The sequence below is a fragment of the Branchiostoma lanceolatum genome, chromosome 18 (assembly GCF_035083965.1).
Source record: "Branchiostoma lanceolatum isolate klBraLanc5 chromosome 18, klBraLanc5.hap2, whole genome shotgun sequence".
NCBI classification, from domain to species: Eukaryota; Metazoa; Chordata; class Leptocardii; order Amphioxiformes; family Branchiostomatidae; genus Branchiostoma; species Branchiostoma lanceolatum.
In genome coordinates this window covers 3,098,974-3,121,602 of record NC_089739.1, presented here as the reverse complement: position 1 = coordinate 3,121,602, position 22,629 = coordinate 3,098,974, and the positions used below count along the sequence as shown (strand labels likewise).

Genomic DNA, 22,629 nt, shown 5'->3' with positions numbered 1-22,629 from the left:
CTAATAGGTAGGGTGTTTGAGCTGAAATAAGGAGATCTAGGTTCAAGAAAGAATATTGATTGATACAAAACCGGGTCCCGAAGATAGTTTTGTTTAGCTGAAAACGGACTTAAAGGAATCCAAAGACATTAAATTGATGTTAATTCCAAAACGCTGTGTAGAAACAATGACTAACAGGTTTGACTATTGCGTTCATAGTGTTAGACTTATGACCAGAAGATGTGACAAAACGCACATATATGTCAAAATATTCGAGTGCCCAGGATTGATTTCAACATCAACAAGCATCGCAGAACATGTCTAATAAAAACGGTTTTTATTATTAAATCAGAATTTACCCGCAATGGCAGCCTTTCTAGCGCTGAATTGATGCAGGTTTTACAGGTTTCACATAATACACAACATATATATATATTTCATCCACACTTGCATTTTGTGGAACTGTAGAAATATTTTCTAGAGTCTGAAGTGCCTTATGTTTGACACCGGTACCAACACTATTCATTTTCCAATACATTAAAGAAAACTAGTCGTAAAAGTGAACACGACGCATGTAGCCATTCAATGCTCACAAATGCAATGCGTGAAATGTAATACAGGGCAAAGGGAGAATCCTTCTGATTACCACTTCAGCGGTTGCTTTGAGCAGAGTGTTTGATTTTGCAGTCTCTATTGTGTAGCACCGTTATGACTTTATCAGTGAGCTAAGCCCGGGCGATCTCTGTGTACACAAAGTAAGCCGATTTGAGGACAACAAATGTTCTTATTTTTCGGGGGAGGGGCTTCGGTTTGAACACATACCAAAGGTGATATTTACCAACTGACAAGAAGATGAAACGGAGACCCCCAGGACGGCATGTCCTGTCAAATGGCGGCGTATGTAATCTATCAAGTTAAATATCTGATTTGGTAGCAAAATAGCCTGGAGTCCAGCTTAGTCCGTTAGGGCCCTGACACACTTGTGCGTATATTAAAGGGCGCATGAGCTCCGCAGTAACTTTTTTGGGGTTTCATTAAATTTTACGGGAGGAAGTTGTTTTCTACTTTGACCCACCAACCGGACCCACTCCTCTGCTTGAAGAGAATGAGAACCACACAATACGAATGACGCTATCTATGTAGGTTGATAGCAAACAATTTGTTGCTTAGAAGGTAAATTCAATTGAGGCTACATGTAGCGATACGAGACCGACAAGAAAATCGTAGGTAAAACGAAATAATTTAGTAAAAGTCGTAACAAGGTGCACTAGATTTGAATAAAGGTAACCACATAAGCACCACCTAACCAAATAAACAGCTACTAAACCAGTGCACAAACGTTGAACTCATCAATTATGCAAGCGACATCGTGATCACATTGCCAAAGTCTGTCATAATGATATCACATCGGATAGAAGATGCATTCAATCCTAAGTTATCCTGTTCAAAGTTTCAAAAAAAAAACACGTCTGCAGTTCCAACAAAAGCTGATAGGAGGCCCAAACTACCACCACTTTTTTCCGAGACCCAAAGCTACTATAATGTATGATCTTTAAAAAATCGTGACTATATAGCATGAACAGACTATAAGAAATTAAAATCATAGAAATACGCTAGGAGGTTCATGATAGGACTTGCCCTTTGATTTGTCGACACCTACACACATATAAAATACAAACATTCAATTGACAGCGTCCTGAGAAACTGCAAAACAAAATTAGCCACAACCACTGCTACCGACTAAATATTTCTAGCATAATATCTAATCCATCTCTTACTTTGCTCAATGAGGACGCAACTTGAGACAGAAATGGTCAAGTAGTTGTTTAATCTGAGTGTTTGTCATGTACACTTAAAACTAGTTAACTCCATGTTTCATGAAGATGACTGCTTTACTTTTTTTTTTTACTATCAATGGGATTAGAACCTCTACATAGTGTACTGGAACACACGACGTTAACTCAGTTTCCTCATGTGTACATGCCTTCTTTATCCCAAAAGTCGCACTGTTCCTTCCGATAGTCCTGCATCACTGTGTTCTGTGGAGTGGTTATGTTCAGGAAAGGAAATCGGTTGTCCTTGTTGTACTTTGGCCAGTTCAGGCTATCTGGTATGTTGAGGTTCGGACGTGGGAGATGGTTGTTAGGTTTGTTTGGATCTCCTGTGTGCGCGAAGTTACCGTAGTGGTAGGCGATGGTGTCGGCCAGGACTTGTTCGTCAGGAGTCAGGCTGAGGTTCGCCAGCGGCGCGTTTTGAAAGACATACGGAACGTCGTCGCCGTGGCAGACGTGTCCATTACAGCCTGAATCATTGCCCCAAACATGTTTGAAAGAGAGGGGGTGATCGAAAACGTAGAGCCAGACATCGGATTCTCCCCCCGTGATGGCGTTCCGTATGACGTTGCGGGTTGGACAGGCCCAGACCCAGTCCGTTACAGCCTCGGATAGGAAGGGCCGATAGTCTGAGGTTGGTGGAGGGTCATATTCACGGAGGACTGCCCCTGCCTTGAAATGTGCAAAGGCCACAGCAGCGCCGTCCAGTTCAAGCTTTGACAGATTGCCTTTGAGCGCACCATAAATGTATACAATAGCCTCTTCGCTTACTGTACCTATGATAAACGGCTTTTTCTGAAACTGTCCTTTTGCAAACTTGTCCACAAGTTCTTCGGTTAGAATGTCGCCGTCAAAGTGGGGTCCCCATTGCTCAAACAGCTCGAAGAGTCGAAACGGGTTGGTGAGATAGTTATGTGAATTGTCCTGTGCAAGTATGAGTTCGGCTGTGGTTTTGGAACGGATACACTTGATGTCGCCGTGCGAACAGTTCAACTGTTCGGCGAAGTGGTCTCCGAGTCGAACGGCGTCGGCACGAGACTTGTGGTAGATGGTGAATGGTACGCTCAACATCATACCCTTTTCGAACAAGTCTGCAGACCCGTTGTACGTCATAAGAATGCCGACAGAATCGGACCCGGCACTCTGTCCGAAAATGGTGACGTGGTTTTTGTCTCCTCCGAAGTTACCGATGTTTTCCTGAACCCACTTTAAAGCCTGAATCTGATCCATCGTTCCGTAGTTCCCAGTAGCGGCGTCTTCCCCATCGCCAGCCACCAGGAAACCCAGAGCCCCGAGTCTATAGTTGGTTGTCACGACAACGGTGTTTGTTTTGTTGGCCAAAAAGCGTCCGTCGTAAGCAAGGGCAGAACCGGTGCCTGTGTCATAACCACCGCCATGGATCCAGAACAAAACGGGCAGTTTAACGGTGGAGTTCGTCAAGACGGTGCGTGGAGCGAAGACGTTGAGGTACAAACAGTCTTCACTGAGTTTATGGTCTCGAGGACAGATGAAATGGGTGTCAAGATAGCCGGGGCCGCAGCCATGCCGCGCACACGAAGGGCCCGGGACGCTGCCGTCGCGGATGCCGGGTGCCCACGATCCCGTAAACGGCTTTGGTGGTTTCCAGCGGAGCTCGCCAACCGGAGGTTGTCCGAAGGGAAGCCCCAGGACGACGGCGCCTTCCTCTATAAACATGCCCCGCACGTCTCCGTACTGCGTGTGGAAGATAGGACCGTGGTCTATAGCGGACATCCCCGCCACCACCGCGAACAAGACCATAATCTGAGGAACAGGTACGCGAAGCATGGCCACCGTGCACAAGTACAGCCAGCTACGAGTAGAGCTTGATTGTAACTGCTGCTGTCTTGCGAAGAACCATGTGACACGACCCTTCTTACGTGTATGCTTGAGGAGATTGTTAAGTTAATAAATGAACTCCCTATCATCATGTAGGTCCAAAAGGTTCCTTAAGTGACCGACTGAACTTTTGACCTTTCCTCATCACCGTCTAGAAGATGGTTCCAACCTCGCAGGAAATGCATTATGGGTTATATGTCAAAGGTAAATTGCCCTTTTTTGGTAGCAGATCACAGTTATCATCTGCAACCCCCGAAGAGCCACAGGCATAGTCTATGTTATATGGACCTCCTCTTTTCCAATAACTACCTACCACTCATAAATTGTGACTACAGTACGCACAGAAAACAAGATACCAAAACAGGCAGTTATGCTGCAGTACCAATGACAACCGCTAGGAGGACAATGGTCAGACGGATCCCTTGGGTTTTTTTCACACCTATCTACATACCTGATATCAACAGTACACACGAACAAATTCTTGAGAAAACCTCTATTTCCATTCTGTGCCAAATAGACAGAGCGAGGTTACCCAAACAAAACGTTTGACCTGTTTGGTCGATCTGCTCCTACAATCCAAGGTTCTTTAGAAACTATAAAGCTGCCCACATTCTTCTAAGTTATAATCAAAGGTTATGAATAACAATATGCGGGACAGGAATATTCAAAAACAACTTAGCGTTATCTGTGATGTATGATAAATTGATAGGCTCTACAAGACCCCATAGGTTGCAGAAGAAAATATTAGAAATTTGCCAAATAGACTGAACGAATATACGCCAAAAATTGTTACACATTCAAGCAACTGGATAGAATTTCATCCGCTATCTTTCGTCAGTGACTTAAGGGAAAAACTGGAACTTTCAGGCACTTGAGACAATGCGAACAACATTACTTCCTTACTAAAACAACAGGAGGTAAGTGCCTTATTGACATACAACATGTCCTGACTTGGTCTTCTGTTGAACCATCCTAAATTGTCTTCACCTCATGAATATATGAATTCAGAGCTTTGGTATGAAAACCTGGGCCCCCAGCTCTCTCATTCGAAAGACAGTGGATGCTGTCTGAAACGTCTGACTATTTCAAAATTTTATCCAGTTCCTTGTGTAACGATTTTTGGCGTATCTTATTATCTGGATATCTAACCTTCATCAATGTATAGTTAATTGAGGAGTTAGGCGGTCATAAAGCTACTGTTTGTAACCTAGGGAGTTTTTTTCTTACTATTTACTATTTTTTTCCAGCAACCAATGGAGTCTGATATGGACTACTATTCTGACACTGCGTGACGTTACTTATATCCGTATCTTCGTGGAATTTCAACCAGACAAATCACTGCTTAGCCAGCACGATGTGACAGCATTTAGTCTTTTTTTTCAGTTCAAGGTGATGATAAGTTTATACATTTTGCAAGTCAGTCTGCAAATCTAACTACATATGTTAACTTGACGACCCACGTATTGGTAAGACAGGCATATACCATTAAAGCATACATTTAGTCCTAAATACACGTTTTCTACGTACAGCCTTCATCCTGTATCTTCAATTATATAAGTTCAGCCCTAATGATGCAGAAGGCTGCACCATAGTTTTTAACTTTGTACATCTGTATATGTGTGCAACACTTTTTACAATGTGTTTCAGTTTTCATCATCTAGCAACGGTAAAAAATCCAACTTTTCTAGTAGTTTTTTGTGCTTCTCATCTTGACGATGCTTCCACCAAGTGTAGATACTAAGTACCACTGTTCCAAGTACCACAAGAGACAGGCCCACCCACTTCAGCAGCCCTGGTACCTTCGACAGGAAGAAGTAGTCAAGGAGGATGGTGATTGGTACCACCAGCGTTCCCATGGCAACAGCGATGACTGCCTTTTCAACGTCCAGTACACCCAACATGGCAAGTGTGGCGAGCGACTGGGATAGACCTAACCCTGCCACGTACCCTGCAGTCTGTGCTGACATGGTCCATACAGGAGTCTCGATTGAGTGAGTCAGTATGCATTGGACCACTGTTCCAAACGATGATAGGTACAGCATTATTGTGAGGCCAGAGAGGTCCTTTAGAACAGCACGGGACAGCACCATCCCCGGTGCTCTGGTCAATGCAGCAGCTAGAGGCAGCAGAATCGATACGACGAGCTTTTGGGTGGAGTCTACACCCTGGTGTCCCATCCCGATACCGACTAGTACCACTCCTACCACACTGATGAGTATACCACAACACGGAATAAGAGTAACAGTCTCATTTAATATGATGAAGCCAATACAGGTTGTAAACAGTGGCGTGGTTCCTTGGACGATTCCAAATGCGATTCCAGGGGCGGCGTGGGTGAAGGACAGGTACATGAGGGTGTTAGCAACGGCGTTGACGACCGTCGAAAGAATCAATGTAACATTCTGTCGCATATTTTCACCCACCAGCTTTGGACAGAAGCATGGGAGGAACACGACAACGGTTAGAAACTGGGTGAGTCTCAGTAAGAACAGCAGCTGGAAACCCGGGATTCCGCCAATATTACTGAGTGCCATGAATTCGGCAGACAGGGCCATGAGAATCGTTGACAGTAAATTCAGCAGTGGACCTTTTGCGGCCTGTAAGTCATGACTGATCATGACCCTCTCTTTGAAGGAATGGAAAGCCATGCTGTAAGAGAATCCAAAGGATCATGAAGCAAGATATCCCTGGAAAAGAGGAATGCTTGTTGTGAGATTTTGTTTTTTGGAATACATGCATTTTTTTATTCAGATGAGAGAACAAGTTACAGATGTAGTAGTGGCGCACTCAAGGTAACTAACTTATGTTAGCGCCACCACTAAAACATACATACACAAGACATAAAAAAGATGATATAAGAACTAAAACTTGTAACAAAATATGATACACTGACATGTAATGAATGATATATAATAAACTAATAAAAATGCTAAGAAAAAGTAACTACAGAAATTCTTTAAGGCTCAATGTCCAGTCCCTTTACCCTCTAGCAAAATTAACACAGTAAACCTAAACAGAAAGACTTAGAGGAAGATCAGGAATCAAAGCGTTTTGAAGTAGTGATGAAGTTTTGGGTAAGGGACAAAATCTGGGAGTTAATTGAAGATGAATACATGCATTTCATTCTGCTGCTGTCTGATATTGGTAGAGAGATAGAATCACTCCTCGACAACGCATATGTAGACTGCACATGCATGTGCGCAGACCAGTAAACTCTATTGGACCCGTACCCTGGGAGCCAGACTAGGATCGGGCCGCTAGCGATTCCCTTCGGCGGCCCAAGACAGTCAGGCCGCCCGTTCTAAACTAACGCCCCGGGGAGTGGACCTGGTAAAGGCCGGTCAACTCTCGGGCTAGAACTCCCCCGGTGCGCTAATTACGGTATCGGTGGGCTTGGAGCTCTGGGCCGCCGAAGGAACTGGCTAGAAGGAACTGGCTAGAAGAAGCCGGCTTAAAGGCCCGATAAACAGTCTAGTTCCCGGGGGATCAGACCCGCTGAATTAAAGTAAATAGGAAGGTAACAGTTGTGCATAGTTGTGTTTTGAATACCGCCACACTTAGTGCTCTATTCAAGGTCTCATGTCATTAAGGTGTAAAATCGGCCTGATTTGAACCGGACTATCTGCCTGAGGGGGTGCCTACTGTAATAGGTGTAGACAACTCAATGCCGGGGTTCTATTCGGAAATGATCACAAACTAGTAGTTTAGAATACGCTTTAAGTACTCCAAGCCCACAAAACGATATGTTCTATTAAGAGAAAATAGCTGTACAACAGTCTGAACGAGCCGGTATTAAATGAGAGAAGGATACTCTATCAACTATATAAGGAATTACTGGAGACTAAGTTGATACATAACCTTGCTGTGTTTTATTCCCTAAACAATTTAAATTTGAGTTCATAGACTTAACGGAACTTTGCGCAATGCTTAACGGTCGTCGTCAACGAAGTATTTGCGTCGGGCTCCCGACAAAACGCCCTGAAGAAACCCCAGTGCCCACCCTCTCGTCTGTGGAACAGTCACCGGAAGTCTCATTTTACAACTGGTCGATCGAACAAGTTTTAGAGTCAGAAACAGAGTGCTTAAGGACACCGTCGGTATAACCAAAGACAGAACTAGCATAAGTCGTATCTGTCTCCCCTGAAATTTAATCTAAGAACACCTACCGGAATGCTTACCTAAGATTCACAACAAGTGTAGGCTGTACATCTTACAGCGGCCAAGCTCGATTTAAAAACGTTGTCCAACTTGTCCAACCGCGGCTAAGCGCCGACCTCCCTCGGGGAAATCTTACCAACTCTATCCACTCCAATGGATGATGGCGGTAATATTTCTGTCAGCAACTGACGGATAAAAGTACAGTCAAATCTGGTTGGACAACAACCTGGCTCAGGCAACCGCCTCCAGTCACAAGCCACATTAAATATTGAATATTGAATGAAGACCTTATTGCACATTTCTGCCACACTTGGCTAAGTACAGGTCACAAGAAAACAAAAGGACAAGTACAGTTCACGGATGCAAAAAGAATATGACTATCATTAGATAAATTCTACTTCTCCTCGCTTTTCGGTTATAGTAGATATAAAAGAACAGACGTGATTTTCAATGGGAGGTTTGTCTAGTCGCATTAGGAATATGAATTTTTGTACAGTACTTAAATGTGTGAAGTAGGGAAATAGGTTTTCTACAAGCTTATACAGTTCATTTCTTTTTTTGGTAAAACAGCCCCGTCCATTTTTAGACAGTCAACCATCTGAAATTGTCTTCACTTCATCAACATATATATTGGTATAAAACCTAGTTCTGCCAGATATTTCCTTAGTCACTGACGAAAGATGCTGTCTGAATCGTCTAACTATTTCAAAATTTTATCCAATTATTTGAGTACCTATTTTTGGCGTATCTTACTATTACCTGGATGTCTAAACTTCATCAAAGAATGGTGAAGACCATACCGCGTTAACACTTGTATCTTTGCCATCCTTGACACATGTCAATATCGATATGTTTTTTTTTGTCTCAGGGGCATTACCCTTTGACATATTACATACAATGCATGTTGCTGTGCCTGCACAGTTTGATTAGAACCATGAACATCATTATAGATGTAAATGGGCAGGGCTGAACTATTAGAAGATCGTTAGATTTATTTTTAAAAGTCTTTTTTTTTCGCATGGTTATACTTGTGAATGATAACTCGGTAATCTTCCTGGCTTACTCACATTGATAAAGGCTGAGTTTGACTATGGGCCCCCTAGCGGCTCTTTGGTACTGCAGCAGTACGTCTGGTTTTGGTATCTTATGTTCTGTTAGCTATGGTTACGATATCAAGTGGTAGATAGTTATTGGCACTGAGATGGTCTACTATTCAGCCTAAATGTCTCTCCAGGGGTCGTGGACAAACAATCTGTTCAGTGACGTCGACCTGAAAAGTCAATTCACCTTTGACATATTACCCACAATGCATGTCGCTGCCCCTGCGCGGTTGGAACTATCAATACAGTTAAAGATGGAAAGATCCAAAGTTAAGTAGGTCAATAAAGAGCCTTTTTTGGACTTACATAATGATGAGAGGTTTACTTATTGGTCTCTTCAAACAAACACAAGGGTCGTGTCACATGGTGTTTCAAAAGGCAACAGTACAAGCAAGCACTACTCGTAGTTAGGTGTATTTGTGCACGGTAACTCAGCCATGCTTCGGGTACCCGTTCCTCAGATTATGGTCTTGTTTGCGGTTGTGGCGGGAATGTCCGCTATAGACCACGGTCCTATCTTCCACACGCAGTACGGAGACGTGCGGGGCATGTTTATAGAGGAAGGCGCCGTCGTCCTGGGGCTGCCCTTCGGACAACCTCCGGTTGGCAAGCTCCGCTGGAAACCACCAAAGCCGTTTACGGGATCGTGGGCACCCGGTATCCGCGACGGCAGCGTCCCGGGCCCGGGCTGTGCAAGGCACGGCTGCGGCCCTGACGACGATGACCCTCAGTTCACCTGTCCTCGAGACGGGAAAATCAGTGAAGACTGTTTGTACCTCAACGTCTTCGCTCCACGCACCGTCTTGACAAATTCTACGGTTAAACTACCCGTTTTGTTCTGGCTCCATGGCGGTGGTTATGAATACGGTAGCGGTTCTGCTCTTACTTACGACGGACGCTTTTTGGCCAACAAAACAAACACCGTTGTCGTGACAACCAACTATAGACTCGGGGCTCTGGGTTTCCTGGTGGCTGGCGATGGGGAATACGCCGCTACAGGGAACTACGGAACGATGGATCAGATTCAGGCTTTAAAGTGGGTCCAGGAAAACATCGGTAACTTCGGAGGAGACAAAAACCACGTCACCATTTTCGGACAGAGTGCCGGGTCCGATTCGGTCGGCATTCTTATGACGTACAACGGGTCTGCAGACTTGTTCGAAAAGGGTATGATGTTGAGCGTACCATTTACCATCTACCACAAGTCTCGTACCGACGCCGTTCGACTCGGAAACCACTTCGCCGAACAGTTGAACTGTTCGCACGGCGACATCAAGTGTATCCGCTCCAAAACCACAGACGAACTTTTAGATGCCCAGGACAAGTCAGGCAACTATATCGCGAACCCGTTTCGACTCTTCGAGCTGTTTGTGCAATGGGGACCCCACTTTGACGGCGACATTCTAACCGAAGAACTTGTGGACAAGTTTGCAAATGGACAGTTTCAGAGAAAGCCGTTTATCATAGGTACAGTAACCGAAGAAGGTATTCTATTCATCTATGGAGCGTTCAAAGGCAAGCTGTCAAAACTTGAACTGGACGGCGTTGCTGTGGCCTTTACGCATCTGAAGGCAGGGGCAGTCCTCCGTGAATATGACCCGCCACCATCCTCAGACTATCGGCCTTACCTATCCGAGGCTGTAACGGACTGGGTCTTTGCCTGTCCAACCCGCAACGTCATACGGAACGCCATCGCGGGGGGAGAATCCGATGTCTGGCTCTACGTTTTCGACCACTCTTTCTCTTTCAAGCATGCTTGGGGCAACGATACATACTGTAATGGCCACGTCTGCCACGGCGAGGACGTTCCGATTGTCTTTCAAACCGCACCGCTGGCGAACCTCAGCCTGACTCCTGACGAACAAGTCCTGGCCGACACCATTGCCTACCACTACGGTAACTTCGCGCACACAGGAGATCCAAACAAGCCTAACAACCATCTCCCACGTCCGAACCTCGACATACCAGATCACCTGAACTGGCCAAAGTTCAACAAGGACAACCGATTTCCTTTCCTGAACATGACCACTCCACAGAACACAGTGATGCGGGACTATCGGAAGGAAAAGTGCGACTTTTGGGACAGGGAAGACATTTACACATGAGGAAACTGATTGGTGTGTTTCAGTTTATCACGTAGAGGCTCTAATGCCATGAAACATGGAGTTGTTACTATAGCTGTAATTGCACATGATATACAATCAGATAAAACTACTACTCGACAACTTCTGTCTCAAGTTGCGTCTTCATTGAGCAAAGTAAGAGATAAATATTAGATAGTATGCCCAGAATATTCAGTCGTTATTATTAGAGGTTGTGGCTTGGTTTGTTTTGCAGTTTGACAACAACAACTCAGGAAGCTATCAATGGATTGTTTACATGTTTTATGTGGGTAGGTGTCGACAAAACAAATGGCAAAGGGCAAATTCTATGATGAGCCCAGCGGCTTTCTAAGGTACGCCTGTTTCTGGTATCTAAGATATACATGTATTTAGTACACGCTATGGTTATTTTTTATACTAGCATGTACTGCAGCAGCTCTGGGTCTCGGAAAAAAAATTGTGGTGGTAGTTTGGGCCTGATATGTGCTTTTCTGTGAACTGCAGACGTCTTTTTGTTGGGAACTTTGAAAGAAGATAGCTAAAGATGGGTTGAATGGATTTTTCTAGCTGCTGTTATGTTTATGGTCACAATTCTTGCCAATGTGCTGACGTCATCGTTATTCATTGATAATAATGTTTTTTTGCAAATTCATGTCCGTAGGCTAATTGCAAGGATACAAACAGTAGAAAGGGTAACAATGATTACGAGTGTCTGTTCTATGCATCTAATAGACACAGGATATTAGAATGTACTTGTGTTCTGTGTGTGCGAAGTTACATTACAATGCATTTATCATACTTTGCCGTGTTCTGTTGATTTGAGTTTATTAGGATCCGTGTTTGTGTCCTGGTTTAATTAGTAGCTGTTTATGTGGTTAGGCGATGTTTATATTGGTCATACCGGATCAGCAGTTTTACCGTCTGGTAAGACTTGAAATCGTCAACACCTAGTATTATGGTGGTTATTTTGCTCATTAGTTAATATCTTCTATCTACAGTTGCATGGTAAGTATTTGCGTTGGGTATTTTCAGTGGTACTAGTATATAATTCTTGTGACAGAAAGAGTCTACTATATAGAACAGTTTCTGCCTCAAGGTCTCTCCAGCCAGGGGTCGTGGACAAATAATCTGTTCAGCGACGTCGACCTGAAAAGTCCATTTACCTTTGACATATTACCCACAATGCATGTCGCTGCTCCTGCACGGTTGGAACAATCAACATCTCTATAGATAGTGACGAGGAAAGGTCGAAAGTTCATTCGGTCACATAAGAGACCTTTTGGACCTATATGCATGATAGTAGGTTACTTATTGAATTATTCGTCTATTCAAACACACACGTAGGAAGGGTCGTGTCACATGGTTCTTCAAAAGGCAGCAGTACAATCAAGCACTACTCGTAGTTGCCTGTACTGTAACTTGGGCACGGTAACTCAGCCATGCTTCGCGTACCCGTTCCTCAGATTATGGTCTTGTTTGCGGTTGTGGCGGGGATGTCCGCTATAGACCACGGTCCTATCTTCCACACGCAGTACGGAGACGTGCGGGGCATTATTATAGAGGAAGGTGCCGTCGTCCTGGGGCTACCCTTCGGACAACCTCCGGTTGGCGAGCTCCGCTGGAAACCACCAAAGCCGTTTACGGGATCGTGGGCACCCGGTATCCGCGACGGCAGCGTCCCGGGCCCGGGCTGTGCGCATCACGGCTGCGGCCCAAACGACCACGACCCTATGTTCGTCTGTCCTCGAGACAGGAAAATCAGTGAAGACTGTTTGTACCTCAACGTCTTCGCTCCACGCACCGTCTTGACGAACTCCACGGTTAAACTACCCGTTTTGTTCTGGATCCATGGCGGTGGTTATGATTCAGGCAGCGGTTCTGCACTTACTTACGACGGACGCTTTTTGGCCAACAAAACAAACACCGTTGTCGTGACAACCAACTATAGACTCGGGGCTCTGGGTTTCTTGGTGGCTGGAGATGGGGAAGACGCCGCTACAGGGAACTACGGAACGATGGATCAGATTCAGGCTTTAAAGTGGGTCCAGGAAAACATCGGTAACTTCGGAGGAGACAAAAACCACGTCACCATTATCGGACAGAGTGCCGGGTCCGATTCTGTCGGCATTCTTATGACGTGCAACGGGTCTGCAGACTTGTTCGTAAAAGGAATCATGTTGAGCGTACCATTTACCATCTACCACAAGTCTCGTGCCGACGCCGTTCGACTCGGAGACCACTTCGCCGAACAGTTGAACTGTTCGCACGGCGACATCAAATGTATCCGCTCCAAAACCACAGACGAACTGTTAGATGCACAGGACAAGTCACACAACTATATCGCGAACCCGTTTCGACTCTTCGAGCTGTTTGTGCAATGGGGACCCCACTTTGACGGCGACATTCTAACCGAAGAACTTGTGGACAAGTTTGCAAATGGACAATTTCAGAGAAAGCCGTTTATCATAGGTACTGTAACTGAAGAAGCTATTCCATTCCTCTATGCCGCGTTCGGAGGCAAGATGTCAAAACTTGAACTGGACGGCGTAGCTGTGGCCTTTATGCATCTGAAGGCAGGACAAGCCCTTCGTGAATATGACCCGCCACCAACCTCAGACTATCGGCCTTACCTATCTGAGGCTGTAACGGACTGGGTCTTTGCCTGTCCAACCCGCAGCGTCATACGGAACGCCATCGCGGGGGGAGAATCCGATGTCTGGCTCTACGTTTTCGACCACTCTTGGTCTTTCAAGAATGCTTGGGGCGGCCATACATACTGTAATGGCCACGTCTGCCACGGTGAGGACGTTCCGATTGTCTTTCAAACCGCACCGCTGGCGAACCTCAGCCTGACTCCTGACGAACAAGTCCTGGCCGACACCATCGCCTACCACTACGGGAACTTCGCACACACAGGTGATCCAAACAAGCCAAACAACCATCTCCCACCACGTCCGAACCTCAACATACCAGATAGCCTGAACTGGCCAAAGTACAACAAGGACAACCGATTCCCTATCCTCAACATGACCACTCCACAGAACACAGTGATGCAGGACTATCGGAAGGAAAAGTGCGACTTTTGGGACAGGGAAGGCATCTACACATAAGGAAACTGATTGGTGTGTTTCAGTTTACCACGTAGAGGCTCTAATGCCATGAAACATGGAGTTTTTACTATAGCTGTAATTGCACATGATATACAATCAGATAAAACTACTACTCGACAACTTCTGTCTCAAGTTGCGTCTTCATTGAGCAAAGTAAGAGATAAATATTAGCTAGTATGCCCAGAATATTCAGTCGGTATTATTAGAGGTTGTGGCTTGGTTTGTTTTGCAGTTTGACAACAACAACTCAGGAAGCTATCAATGGATTGTTTACATGTTTTATGTGGGTAGGTGTCGACAAAACAAATGGCAAAGGGCAAATTCTATGATGAGCCCAGCGGCTTTCTAAGGTACGCCTGTTTCTGGTATCTAAGATATACATGTATTTAGTACACGCTATGGTTATTTTTTATACTTATTTTGTCTAGCATGTACTGCAGCAGCTCTGGGTCTCGGAAAAAAAAATTGTGGTGGTAGTTTGGGCCTGCTATGTGCTTTTCTGTGAACTTCAGACGTCTTTTTGTTGGGAACTTTGAAAGAAGATAGCTAAAGATGGGTTGAATGGATTTTTCTAGCTGCTGTTATGTTTATGGTCACAATTCTTGCCAATGTGCTGACGTCATCGTTATTCATTGATGATCATGTTTTATTTGCAAATTCATGCCCGTAGGCTAATTGCAAGGGTGCAAACAGTAGAAAGGGTAACAATGATAACGAGTGTCTGTTCTATGCATCTAATAGACACATGATATTAGAATGTACTTGTGTTCTGTGTGTGCGAAGTTACATTACAATGCATTTATCATACTTTGCCGTGTTGAGTTGATTTGAGTTTATTAGGATCCGTGTTTGTGTCCTGGTTTAATTAGTAGCTGTTTATGTGGTTAGGCGATGTTTATATTGGTCATACCGGATCAGCAGTTTTACTGTCTGGTAAGACTTGAAATCGTCAACACCTAGTATTATGGTGGTTATTTTGCTCATTAGTTAATATCTTCTATCTCCAGTTGCATGGTAAGTATTTGCGTTGGGTATTTTCAGTGGTACTAGTATATAATTCTTGTGACAGAAAGAGTCTACTATATAGAACAGTTTCTGCCTCAAGGTCTCTCCAGCCAGGGGTCGTGGACAAACAATCTGTTCAGCGACGTCGACCTGAAAAGTCCATTTACCTTTGACATATTACCCACAATGCATGTCGCTGCTCCTGCGCGGTTGGAAAAATCAACATCTCTATAGATAGTGACGAGGAAAGGTCGAAAGTTCATTCGGTCACATAAGAGACCCTTTGGACCTACATACATGATAGGAGGTTACTTATTGAATTATTCGTCTATTCAAACACACACGTAGGAAGGGTCGTGTCACATGGTTCTTCAAAAGGTAGCAGTACAATCAAGCTCTACTCGTAGTTGCCTGTACTTGGGCACGGTAACTCAGCCATGCTTCGCGTACCCGTTCGTCAGATTATGGTCTTGTTTGCGGTTGTTGCGGGGATGTCCGCTATAGACCACGGTCCTATCTTCCACACGCAGTACGGAGACGTGCGGGGCATGTTTATAGAGGAAGGCGCCGTCGTCCTGGGGCTTCCCTTCGGAAAACCTCCGGTTGGCAAGCTCCGCTGGAAACCACCAAAGCCGTTTACGGGATCGTGGGCACCCGGCATCCGCGACGGCAGCGTCCCGGGCCCGGGCTGTGCGCATCACGGCTGCGGCCCTGACGACCACGACCCTGAATTCGTCTGTCCTCGAGACAGGAAAACCAGTGAAGACTGTTTGTACCTCAACGTCTTCGCTCCACGCACCGTCTTGACGAACTCCACCGTTAAACTGCCCGTTTTGTTCTGGATGTATGGTGGTGGTTATGTTGCAGGTAGCGGTTCTGCTATCATTTACGACGGACGCTTTTTGGCCAACAAAACAAACACCGTTGTCGTGACAACCAACTATAGACTCGGGGCTCTGGGTTTCTTGGTGGCTGGCGATGGGGAAGACGCCGCTACAGGGAACTACGGAACGATGGATCAGATTCAGGCTTTAAAGTGGGTTCAGGAAAACATCGGTAACTTCGGAGGAGACAAAAACCACGTCACCATTTTCGGACAGAGTGCCGGGTCCGATTCTGTCGGCATTCTTATGACGTACAACGGATCTGCAGACTTGTTCGAAAAGGGAATCATGTTGAGCGTACCATTTACCATCTACCACAAGTCTCGTGCCGACGCCGTTCGACTCGGAAACCACTTCGCCGAACAGTTGAACTGTTCGCACGGCGACATCAAGTGTATCCGCTCCAAAACCACAGACGAACTGTTAGATGCCCAGGACAAGTCACACAGCTATATCGCGAACCCGTTTCGACTCTTCGAGCTGTTTGTGCAATGGGGACCCCACTTTGACGGCGACATTCTAACCGAAGAACTTGTGGACAAGTTTGCAAATGGACAGTTTCAGAGAAAGCCGTTTATCATAGGTACAGTCAGCGAAGAAGGTATTCTATTCATCTATGGAGCGTTCGGAGGCAAGATGTCAAAACTTGAACTGGACGGCGTAGCTGTGGCCTTTATGCATCTGAAGGCAGGACAAGCCCTTCGTGAATATGACCCGCCACCAACCTCAGACTATCGGCCTTACCTATCCGAGGCTGTCACGGACTGGGTCTTTGCCTGTCCAACCCGCAGCGTCATACGGAACGCCATCGCGGGGGGAGAATCCGATGTCTGGCTCTACGTCTTCGACCACTCTTGGTCTTTCAAGCATGCTTGGGACGGCCATACATTCTGTAATGGCCACGTCTGCCACGGCGGGGACATTCCGATTGTCTTTCAAACCGCACCGCTGGCGAACCTCAGCATGACTCCTGACGAACAAGTCCTGGCCGACACCATCGCCTACCACTACGGTAACTTCGCGCACACAGGAGATCCAAACAAGCCTAACAACCATCTCCCACGTCCGAATCTCAACATACCAGATAGCCTGAACTGGCCAAAGTACAACAAGGACAACCGATTTCCTATCCTCAACATGACCACTCCACAGAACACAGTGATGGAGGACTATCGGAAGGAAAAGTGCGACTTTTGGGACAGGGAAGGCATGTACACATAAGGAAACTGAGTTGTGTGTCTCCGTTTACCACGTAGAGGCTCTAATCTCATGAAACATGGCGTTTTTACTACCTGTTAGTGTACATGATATACAATCAGATTAAACTATTACTCGACAACTTCTGTCTCAAGTTGCGCCTTCATTTAGAGAAGTAAGAGATAGATATTAGATAGTATGCCTAAAATATTCAGTCGGTAGCAGTGGTTGTGGCTTGGTTTGTTTTGCATTTTGACAACAGCAACTGAGGAAGGTATCAATGGATTGTTTACATGTTTTATGTGGGTAGGTGTCGACAAAACAAATGGCAAAGGGCAAATTCTATCATGAGCCTTCTAGCGGCTTTCTAAGGTACGCCTGTTTCTGGTATCTTATATTTTGTGCATGCTGTGGTCACTGTTTACTAGACTATACTGCAGTAGCTTTGGGTCTCGGAAATAAAGTGGTGCTAGTTTGGTGGCAGAAAAAAATATCAGGTTTTCTTGGAACTGCAGCGGTGTTTTTGTTGGGAACTATGAAACAAGATAACTTAAGATGGGTTAAATGGATTTTTCTAGCTGCTGTTATATTTATTGTCACAATTCTCGCCAATGTGCTGACGTCAACATTATTTATTATACTTTGCCGTGTCTGAGTCCAGGTTTAATTAGTAGCTGTTTATTTGGTTAGGCGATGCCAAAAGAAAACAGCCGAGGGGAGTCTGCAACGTAGGCTATGATTAAGGAAAGTGATCTGGAACCAGTTTAGCTCAAATGAACTCATTGAACAGATGAGCTAATCTTCCACTGGTCGTGACAGAAAAGACAGACGCTATGTACAGTATTTACAGGTTCATCGTACCGGGGAAATTCCCCTAGCTCTTTTTGACAAGCACAATGAACAGTGGGCCACGGCTTAACGTCCCGTCCTAAGGACTGCGACCCTTTCCGGTAGCGTGCATGTCGGGTGAGCAACACAGCCGGAATCGAACCCGGGCTTCTAGTTCCAGGGGTAAGATCGCTAACCACTGGACTACGCACACATTATGTCTATGGTAGCACCGGCGTCGGACTTTGTTTCACATGTGTGTCGCACTAATGCCAGATGTTTAACTTAACAGATAACAGACGTCACGAGTTGACAGTACATAGCGTTCTGGGGGTCATGTAGCTCCGCAGAATCGTTTCATCTTCTTGTTATCTAGCTGGGTAAATGTTATCTCCAGTCGTATTGTGTATCCGGGCTTGGGACTAGGTCAGCAGTAATACTATAATCGAACGCGTTGCATGCAAGAAAGAGACTGCGAAAATAAAACACTCTGGTCAAAGCAACCACTCAAGTGGCAATCAGAATGATGCCCTGTGGCATTTCAAGCACTGTATTTGTGAGCGTAGAAAGACTATATGTGGTATGTACATGTATATCTATGTTGTCAAACAAATCTATGTTGTCAAACAAAAAAAACGAAAAGCTTTTCAGAGGCACCAATGAGGACATCAACGTCTGTCGAACGAAGACATGTCAGCTCTCCGTACGAACAGTTCATCAGTCAGCATCGTACTGCGTCTGAACATTTTTCATGCGCCTTAGTTTTGTGCTAGTTTGTCTATGTATTTCATATGTACTTTAGTCTTAAACGTCTCAATGTGCTTTGTGAAACTTTGTATTGAATTTTGTATATTGTTCAGCTACCAGGGCTAACACTTTGTAAGAGCCTTCGGCTAGTTGGGTATCCCTGGATGTACCTTTTTTACAGCCTAATCAATCAATCAATCAATCAATCAATCAATTGATCAATCAATCAATCAACTTATCAATCAATAAATCGAATTAACAATAGAAACATCCTCGGCGACTGCGTAGCCAAGACAGCTACAGGTGGACAAAAAATTGTACGTTGGACCTCTATCCTGCGCATTGTGACTAATGTTAGATTTATGCGGACGTCAGCTTGTCTTATCAGCTTAGATTACTCCGTAATGTACTTTGGACCTCTATCCTGCGCATCGTTACTGATGAGTAGAATAAGTGCCATGCGGACGTCAGCTTGTCTTGGGTAACACCCAGTAATGTTTTGAATTAGGCTTTTTTTAAAGACTTCTTCAAGACATCCTAAATTGTCTTAACTTCATTAACATACCTATTCAGAGTTTTGGTATAAAACCTGGTGTTCTCAGTCCTATCGTTTGTCACTGACGAAAGACAGTTGATGCTGTCTGAAACGTCTGTTTCAAAATTTTATCCAGTTGCTTGAGTAATTATTTTTGGCGTATCTTACTACCTGGATGTCTAACTTTCATCAACGTACCCAGTAATGTACTTTGGACCGGTAGTTTGGAGCGTGGTTTACTTGATTTAATGTCGCTTGGGTATCTCATAACAATCATTTAAACAATGCGAAGTCACGTATCTTTATTATGTCGATATGCCACTTTATTATGTCGATATGCCACTTTATTATGTCGATATGCCACAGAAAGAAAAGCCCTTCAGTGTGACACGTTCGGACTGTTGACATGAGGAAGAGTTCACAATGAGGAAGGATTTAGAAAAAATAACTTAGACATATGAAGACCGGTAAAATACGACACATAATAGGTATAATGATTATCTTTTTACTTCGCTTTTTGACAGACAAGGACGACGTTGCACTGCACTCAAGTTTATTTTAGAACAATGCATAGAAAAATATACCCATTTTTACACCTGGGTGTAGAGAGGAAAGTCGTGTAAAGTGCCTTTCCAAGGGGCACAACATCGGTGGCGTCAGGGGGATTCGAACCCGGGACCGCTTGGTTCAGGGCCGAACTCCCTGTCGTAACGCCACACGACCCCACAATGATGATTAAGGTACACATACTAGTAAGTGATTCAGAATCTTGAGAAAGTATTGGAGACAGCTTCAAACCTGTGAACTTTCCTAAGGCTGCACCAAGTAATTTTTATGGATGACGTCCTTTGGAGACCCTAAATCTAATGCGAGAGCGCGAAAAAAAAACAAGAAGGGCCAAAAAAACAAGATGCCTAGATTTGAAATATAATAGTCGACGACACATGTTAGGACACAAATTGAATGAGAGAACACAGTGTAACAACTAACGATTATTTTATTCATCATGAAAACAGCAATAATTTGAATAAATCAGTTGAAGTTGAACAGCAGTTGTTGTCCTGTCCTGTTTCTTTCCATATCCTATTGATTTGCGGCACTGTCGTAACTCTTTGATCATAGTTACAGGAAGCGGAATTTCTTGTTTTTTTTCTGGGAACAGACCAAAATCAATGCGCGCGCGGACGTCATCCATAAAAATTACTTGGTGTAGCCTAACCACAAGAACAAGACTAGGCAGCTTCAAGGATATACATTGAGTTTATCCATGAAATCACACTTTTCTTCCCGATAGTTCTCCATCAAGACGTTCTCCGGGGTTGTGATATTCAGACAAGTAAAGTTGTTGTCCTTGTTGTAGACTGGCCAATGCAGACCCGCTGGTTTAACGCTGCTTGTGTGCGGCCCGGGCTTGTTGGGGTCTCCCGTGTGCGCGAAGTTACCGTAGTGGTAAGCCATGGTGTCGGCCAGGACTTGTTCGTCAGCCGTCATGTTGACGTCGATGAGTCGCGTCGTTTGGAACACAAACGGGAGGTCCTCCCCGTGGCAGACATGGCCGTTACAGCAGTCATGACTTTCCCAGAGGTGCTTAAAGGACCAGACGTGGTCGAAAAGATACAGCCAGACGTTGCCTCCAACACTCGCAACATTCCTGGCGACGCTCCGGGTCGGGCAGGTGAACATCCAGTCCGTGGAAATGACCGACAGGATCGCGCGATAATCTTCAGACTTTTTCGGGCTGTACTCGCGAAAAACTGCCAACGCTTTCTCGTGCACAAACGCGGCCAGGACTTCGGCGAGTTTCAGCTTGTTCGTTATGGGTTGTTTAAAACCCATGTTGATGAACACCACATTTTCTTCTAGGACAGTTCCTATGATGAGCGGTTTCTTCTGAAACTTGCCGTTGGCGAAGAGGTTAATTGTTTGACCTGGTACTATGTCCGAGTCTATGGTCGGTCCCCAGTTCATGAACATCTCAATGGCTCGTAGGGGATTGTCAATAAATTTCAGAGCCTTTTTAGTGGCATGAATGACGGCATCCGCGTCTTTCGAACGAAGACATCTCAGATCACCGTGCGAACAGTTGAGCTGCTCGGCGAAGTAGTTCCCCAAACGAACCGCCTCCCATTTAGCTTTGTGCGGTATGGATAACGGCACGCTCAACATGATGGCTTGATGGAAAATGTCCGCTGATCTGTTGGAGATTAAGTGAGTTGCGATCGAATCGGACCCGGCGCTTTGTCCAAATAAGGTCACCCTGGTCTTGTCTCCTCCAAAACTGGCGATGTTTTCTTGAATCCACTTTAACGCCTCGATCTGGTCTAGCAGACCCTGGTTACCCTCAGCATCATCGTCTCCGCTGGCAGTTACAAGGAAGCCCAAAGCGCCGAGTCTGTAGTTAGTCGTAACCACGATGGTGCTGGTTTTGTTGGCTAAGATCCGCCCGTCGTAGAGAAGGGCCGAACCGGTGCCGTAGACATAAGTACCGCCGTAGAGCCAGAATAAAACTGGTAGCTTAGCAGTCGAGTTTATAACGTGATTCGGGGCGAAGATATTGAGATACAGACAGTCTTCGCTCTGTCTGAAGTCGCGCGGACATTGGTGGTCGACGTCTCCGTCCGGGTGATGTCTGCAACCTGGCATCGGACACCCCGGGCCCGGCACGGTGCCGTCGCGAACTTCGGGCGCCCAGGACTTCGTGTAAGTCTGGGGCGGCTTCCATCGCAGCTCGCCTACGGGTGGGACCGCGAAGGGGAGTCCCAGGAAGATCACACCTTCCTCCACGTACATGCCTCGAACAGCACCGTACTGCGTCTGGACAACAGGTCCATCTTCTTTGACTGCGTAGCCAAGGCTGACGGACACAACTGTACTCAGAACTAGGATATAGACCTGCCTCTGTGAAGCCATTTTTCCTCTTGTGCAACTGCCTGGGAGATTGTTTGTTCTGAGAAGGAGCAAGCTACGTGTACTTTGGACCTCTACCCTGCGCATCCTGATTAATATGTTGATAAGCGTTAGGTGTGCGCATGCGTCAGCCTGTCTTAAGCCCCGGTTACACACATGCATCGCCTTCCGACAGCAAGCCAAGCAAGGTCGGGAGCAGTCACGGAGAGAACGAATTCGGATCATAGTTATGTAATTAGCTTCTACACGGCTTCTAGGGTTTGTAGTTGGGTGTCGGTTAACCGGTTGTGTAAAGATTGGGCATTGTTGGCCCACGTTCTGGTAGTAATCACCTTGGTTGTGAATGAGTTAGCGAGGATTTGTCTAAGAGTCTGGGGCGAGTCATGGA

The 22,629-nt window shown here is 45.4% G+C and overlaps 6 protein-coding genes across 6 annotated transcripts; 3 read left to right on the top strand and 3 right to left on the bottom strand.

The window, feature by feature from the left end:
• Positions 1-1,792: 1,792 nt before the first annotated feature.
• LOC136424726 (crystal protein-like) lies at positions 1,793-3,789 on the bottom strand. The gene has a single exon (XM_066413348.1). The coding sequence runs from the start codon at positions 3,615-3,617 to the stop codon at positions 1,950-1,952; it is 1,668 nt and encodes a 555-aa protein (XP_066269445.1). The 5' UTR covers positions 3,618-3,789; the 3' UTR covers positions 1,793-1,949.
• A 1,522-nt stretch (positions 3,790-5,311) lies between these two features.
• Positions 5,312-6,316, bottom strand: LOC136424608 (solute carrier family 35 member G2-like). Its single transcript, XM_066413224.1, has one exon. It carries the CDS (start codon positions 6,314-6,316, stop codon positions 5,312-5,314), a length of 1,005 nt encoding a protein of 334 aa, XP_066269321.1.
• A 3,047-nt stretch (positions 6,317-9,363) lies between these two features.
• LOC136424607 (crystal protein-like) lies at positions 9,364-11,031 on the top strand. The gene has a single exon (XM_066413223.1). The coding sequence runs from the start codon at positions 9,364-9,366 to the stop codon at positions 11,029-11,031; it is 1,668 nt and encodes a 555-aa protein (XP_066269320.1).
• A 1,436-nt stretch (positions 11,032-12,467) lies between these two features.
• On the top strand, positions 12,468-14,138 carry LOC136424606 (cAMP-regulated D2 protein-like). Its single transcript, XM_066413222.1, has one exon. It carries the CDS (start codon positions 12,468-12,470, stop codon positions 14,136-14,138), a length of 1,671 nt encoding a protein of 556 aa, XP_066269319.1.
• A 1,496-nt stretch (positions 14,139-15,634) lies between these two features.
• Positions 15,635-17,248, top strand: LOC136424604 (cAMP-regulated D2 protein-like). The gene has a single exon (XM_066413221.1). The coding sequence runs from the start codon at positions 15,635-15,637 to the stop codon at positions 17,246-17,248; it is 1,614 nt and encodes a 537-aa protein (XP_066269318.1).
• Positions 17,249-20,576: 3,328 nt separating this feature from the next.
• On the bottom strand, positions 20,577-22,244 carry LOC136424603 (cAMP-regulated D2 protein-like). The gene has a single exon (XM_066413220.1). The coding sequence runs from the start codon at positions 22,242-22,244 to the stop codon at positions 20,577-20,579; it is 1,668 nt and encodes a 555-aa protein (XP_066269317.1).
• Positions 22,245-22,629: the final 385 nt, after the last annotated feature.

Bases quoted from the DNA above. Each gene is read 5' to 3' on its own strand.
- LOC136424726 (XM_066413348.1), bottom strand. From the start codon at position 3,617: ATGCTTCGCGTACCTGTTCCTCAGATTATGGTCTTGTTCGCGGTGGTG.
- LOC136424608 (XM_066413224.1), bottom strand. From the start codon at position 6,316: ATGGCTTTCCATTCCTTCAAAGAGAGGGTCATGATCAGTCATGACTTA.
- LOC136424607 (XM_066413223.1), top strand. From the start codon at position 9,364: ATGCTTCGGGTACCCGTTCCTCAGATTATGGTCTTGTTTGCGGTTGTG.
- LOC136424606 (XM_066413222.1), top strand. From the start codon at position 12,468: ATGCTTCGCGTACCCGTTCCTCAGATTATGGTCTTGTTTGCGGTTGTG.
- LOC136424604 (XM_066413221.1), top strand. From the start codon at position 15,635: ATGTCCGCTATAGACCACGGTCCTATCTTCCACACGCAGTACGGAGAC.
- LOC136424603 (XM_066413220.1), bottom strand. From the start codon at position 22,244: ATGGCTTCACAGAGGCAGGTCTATATCCTAGTTCTGAGTACAGTTGTG.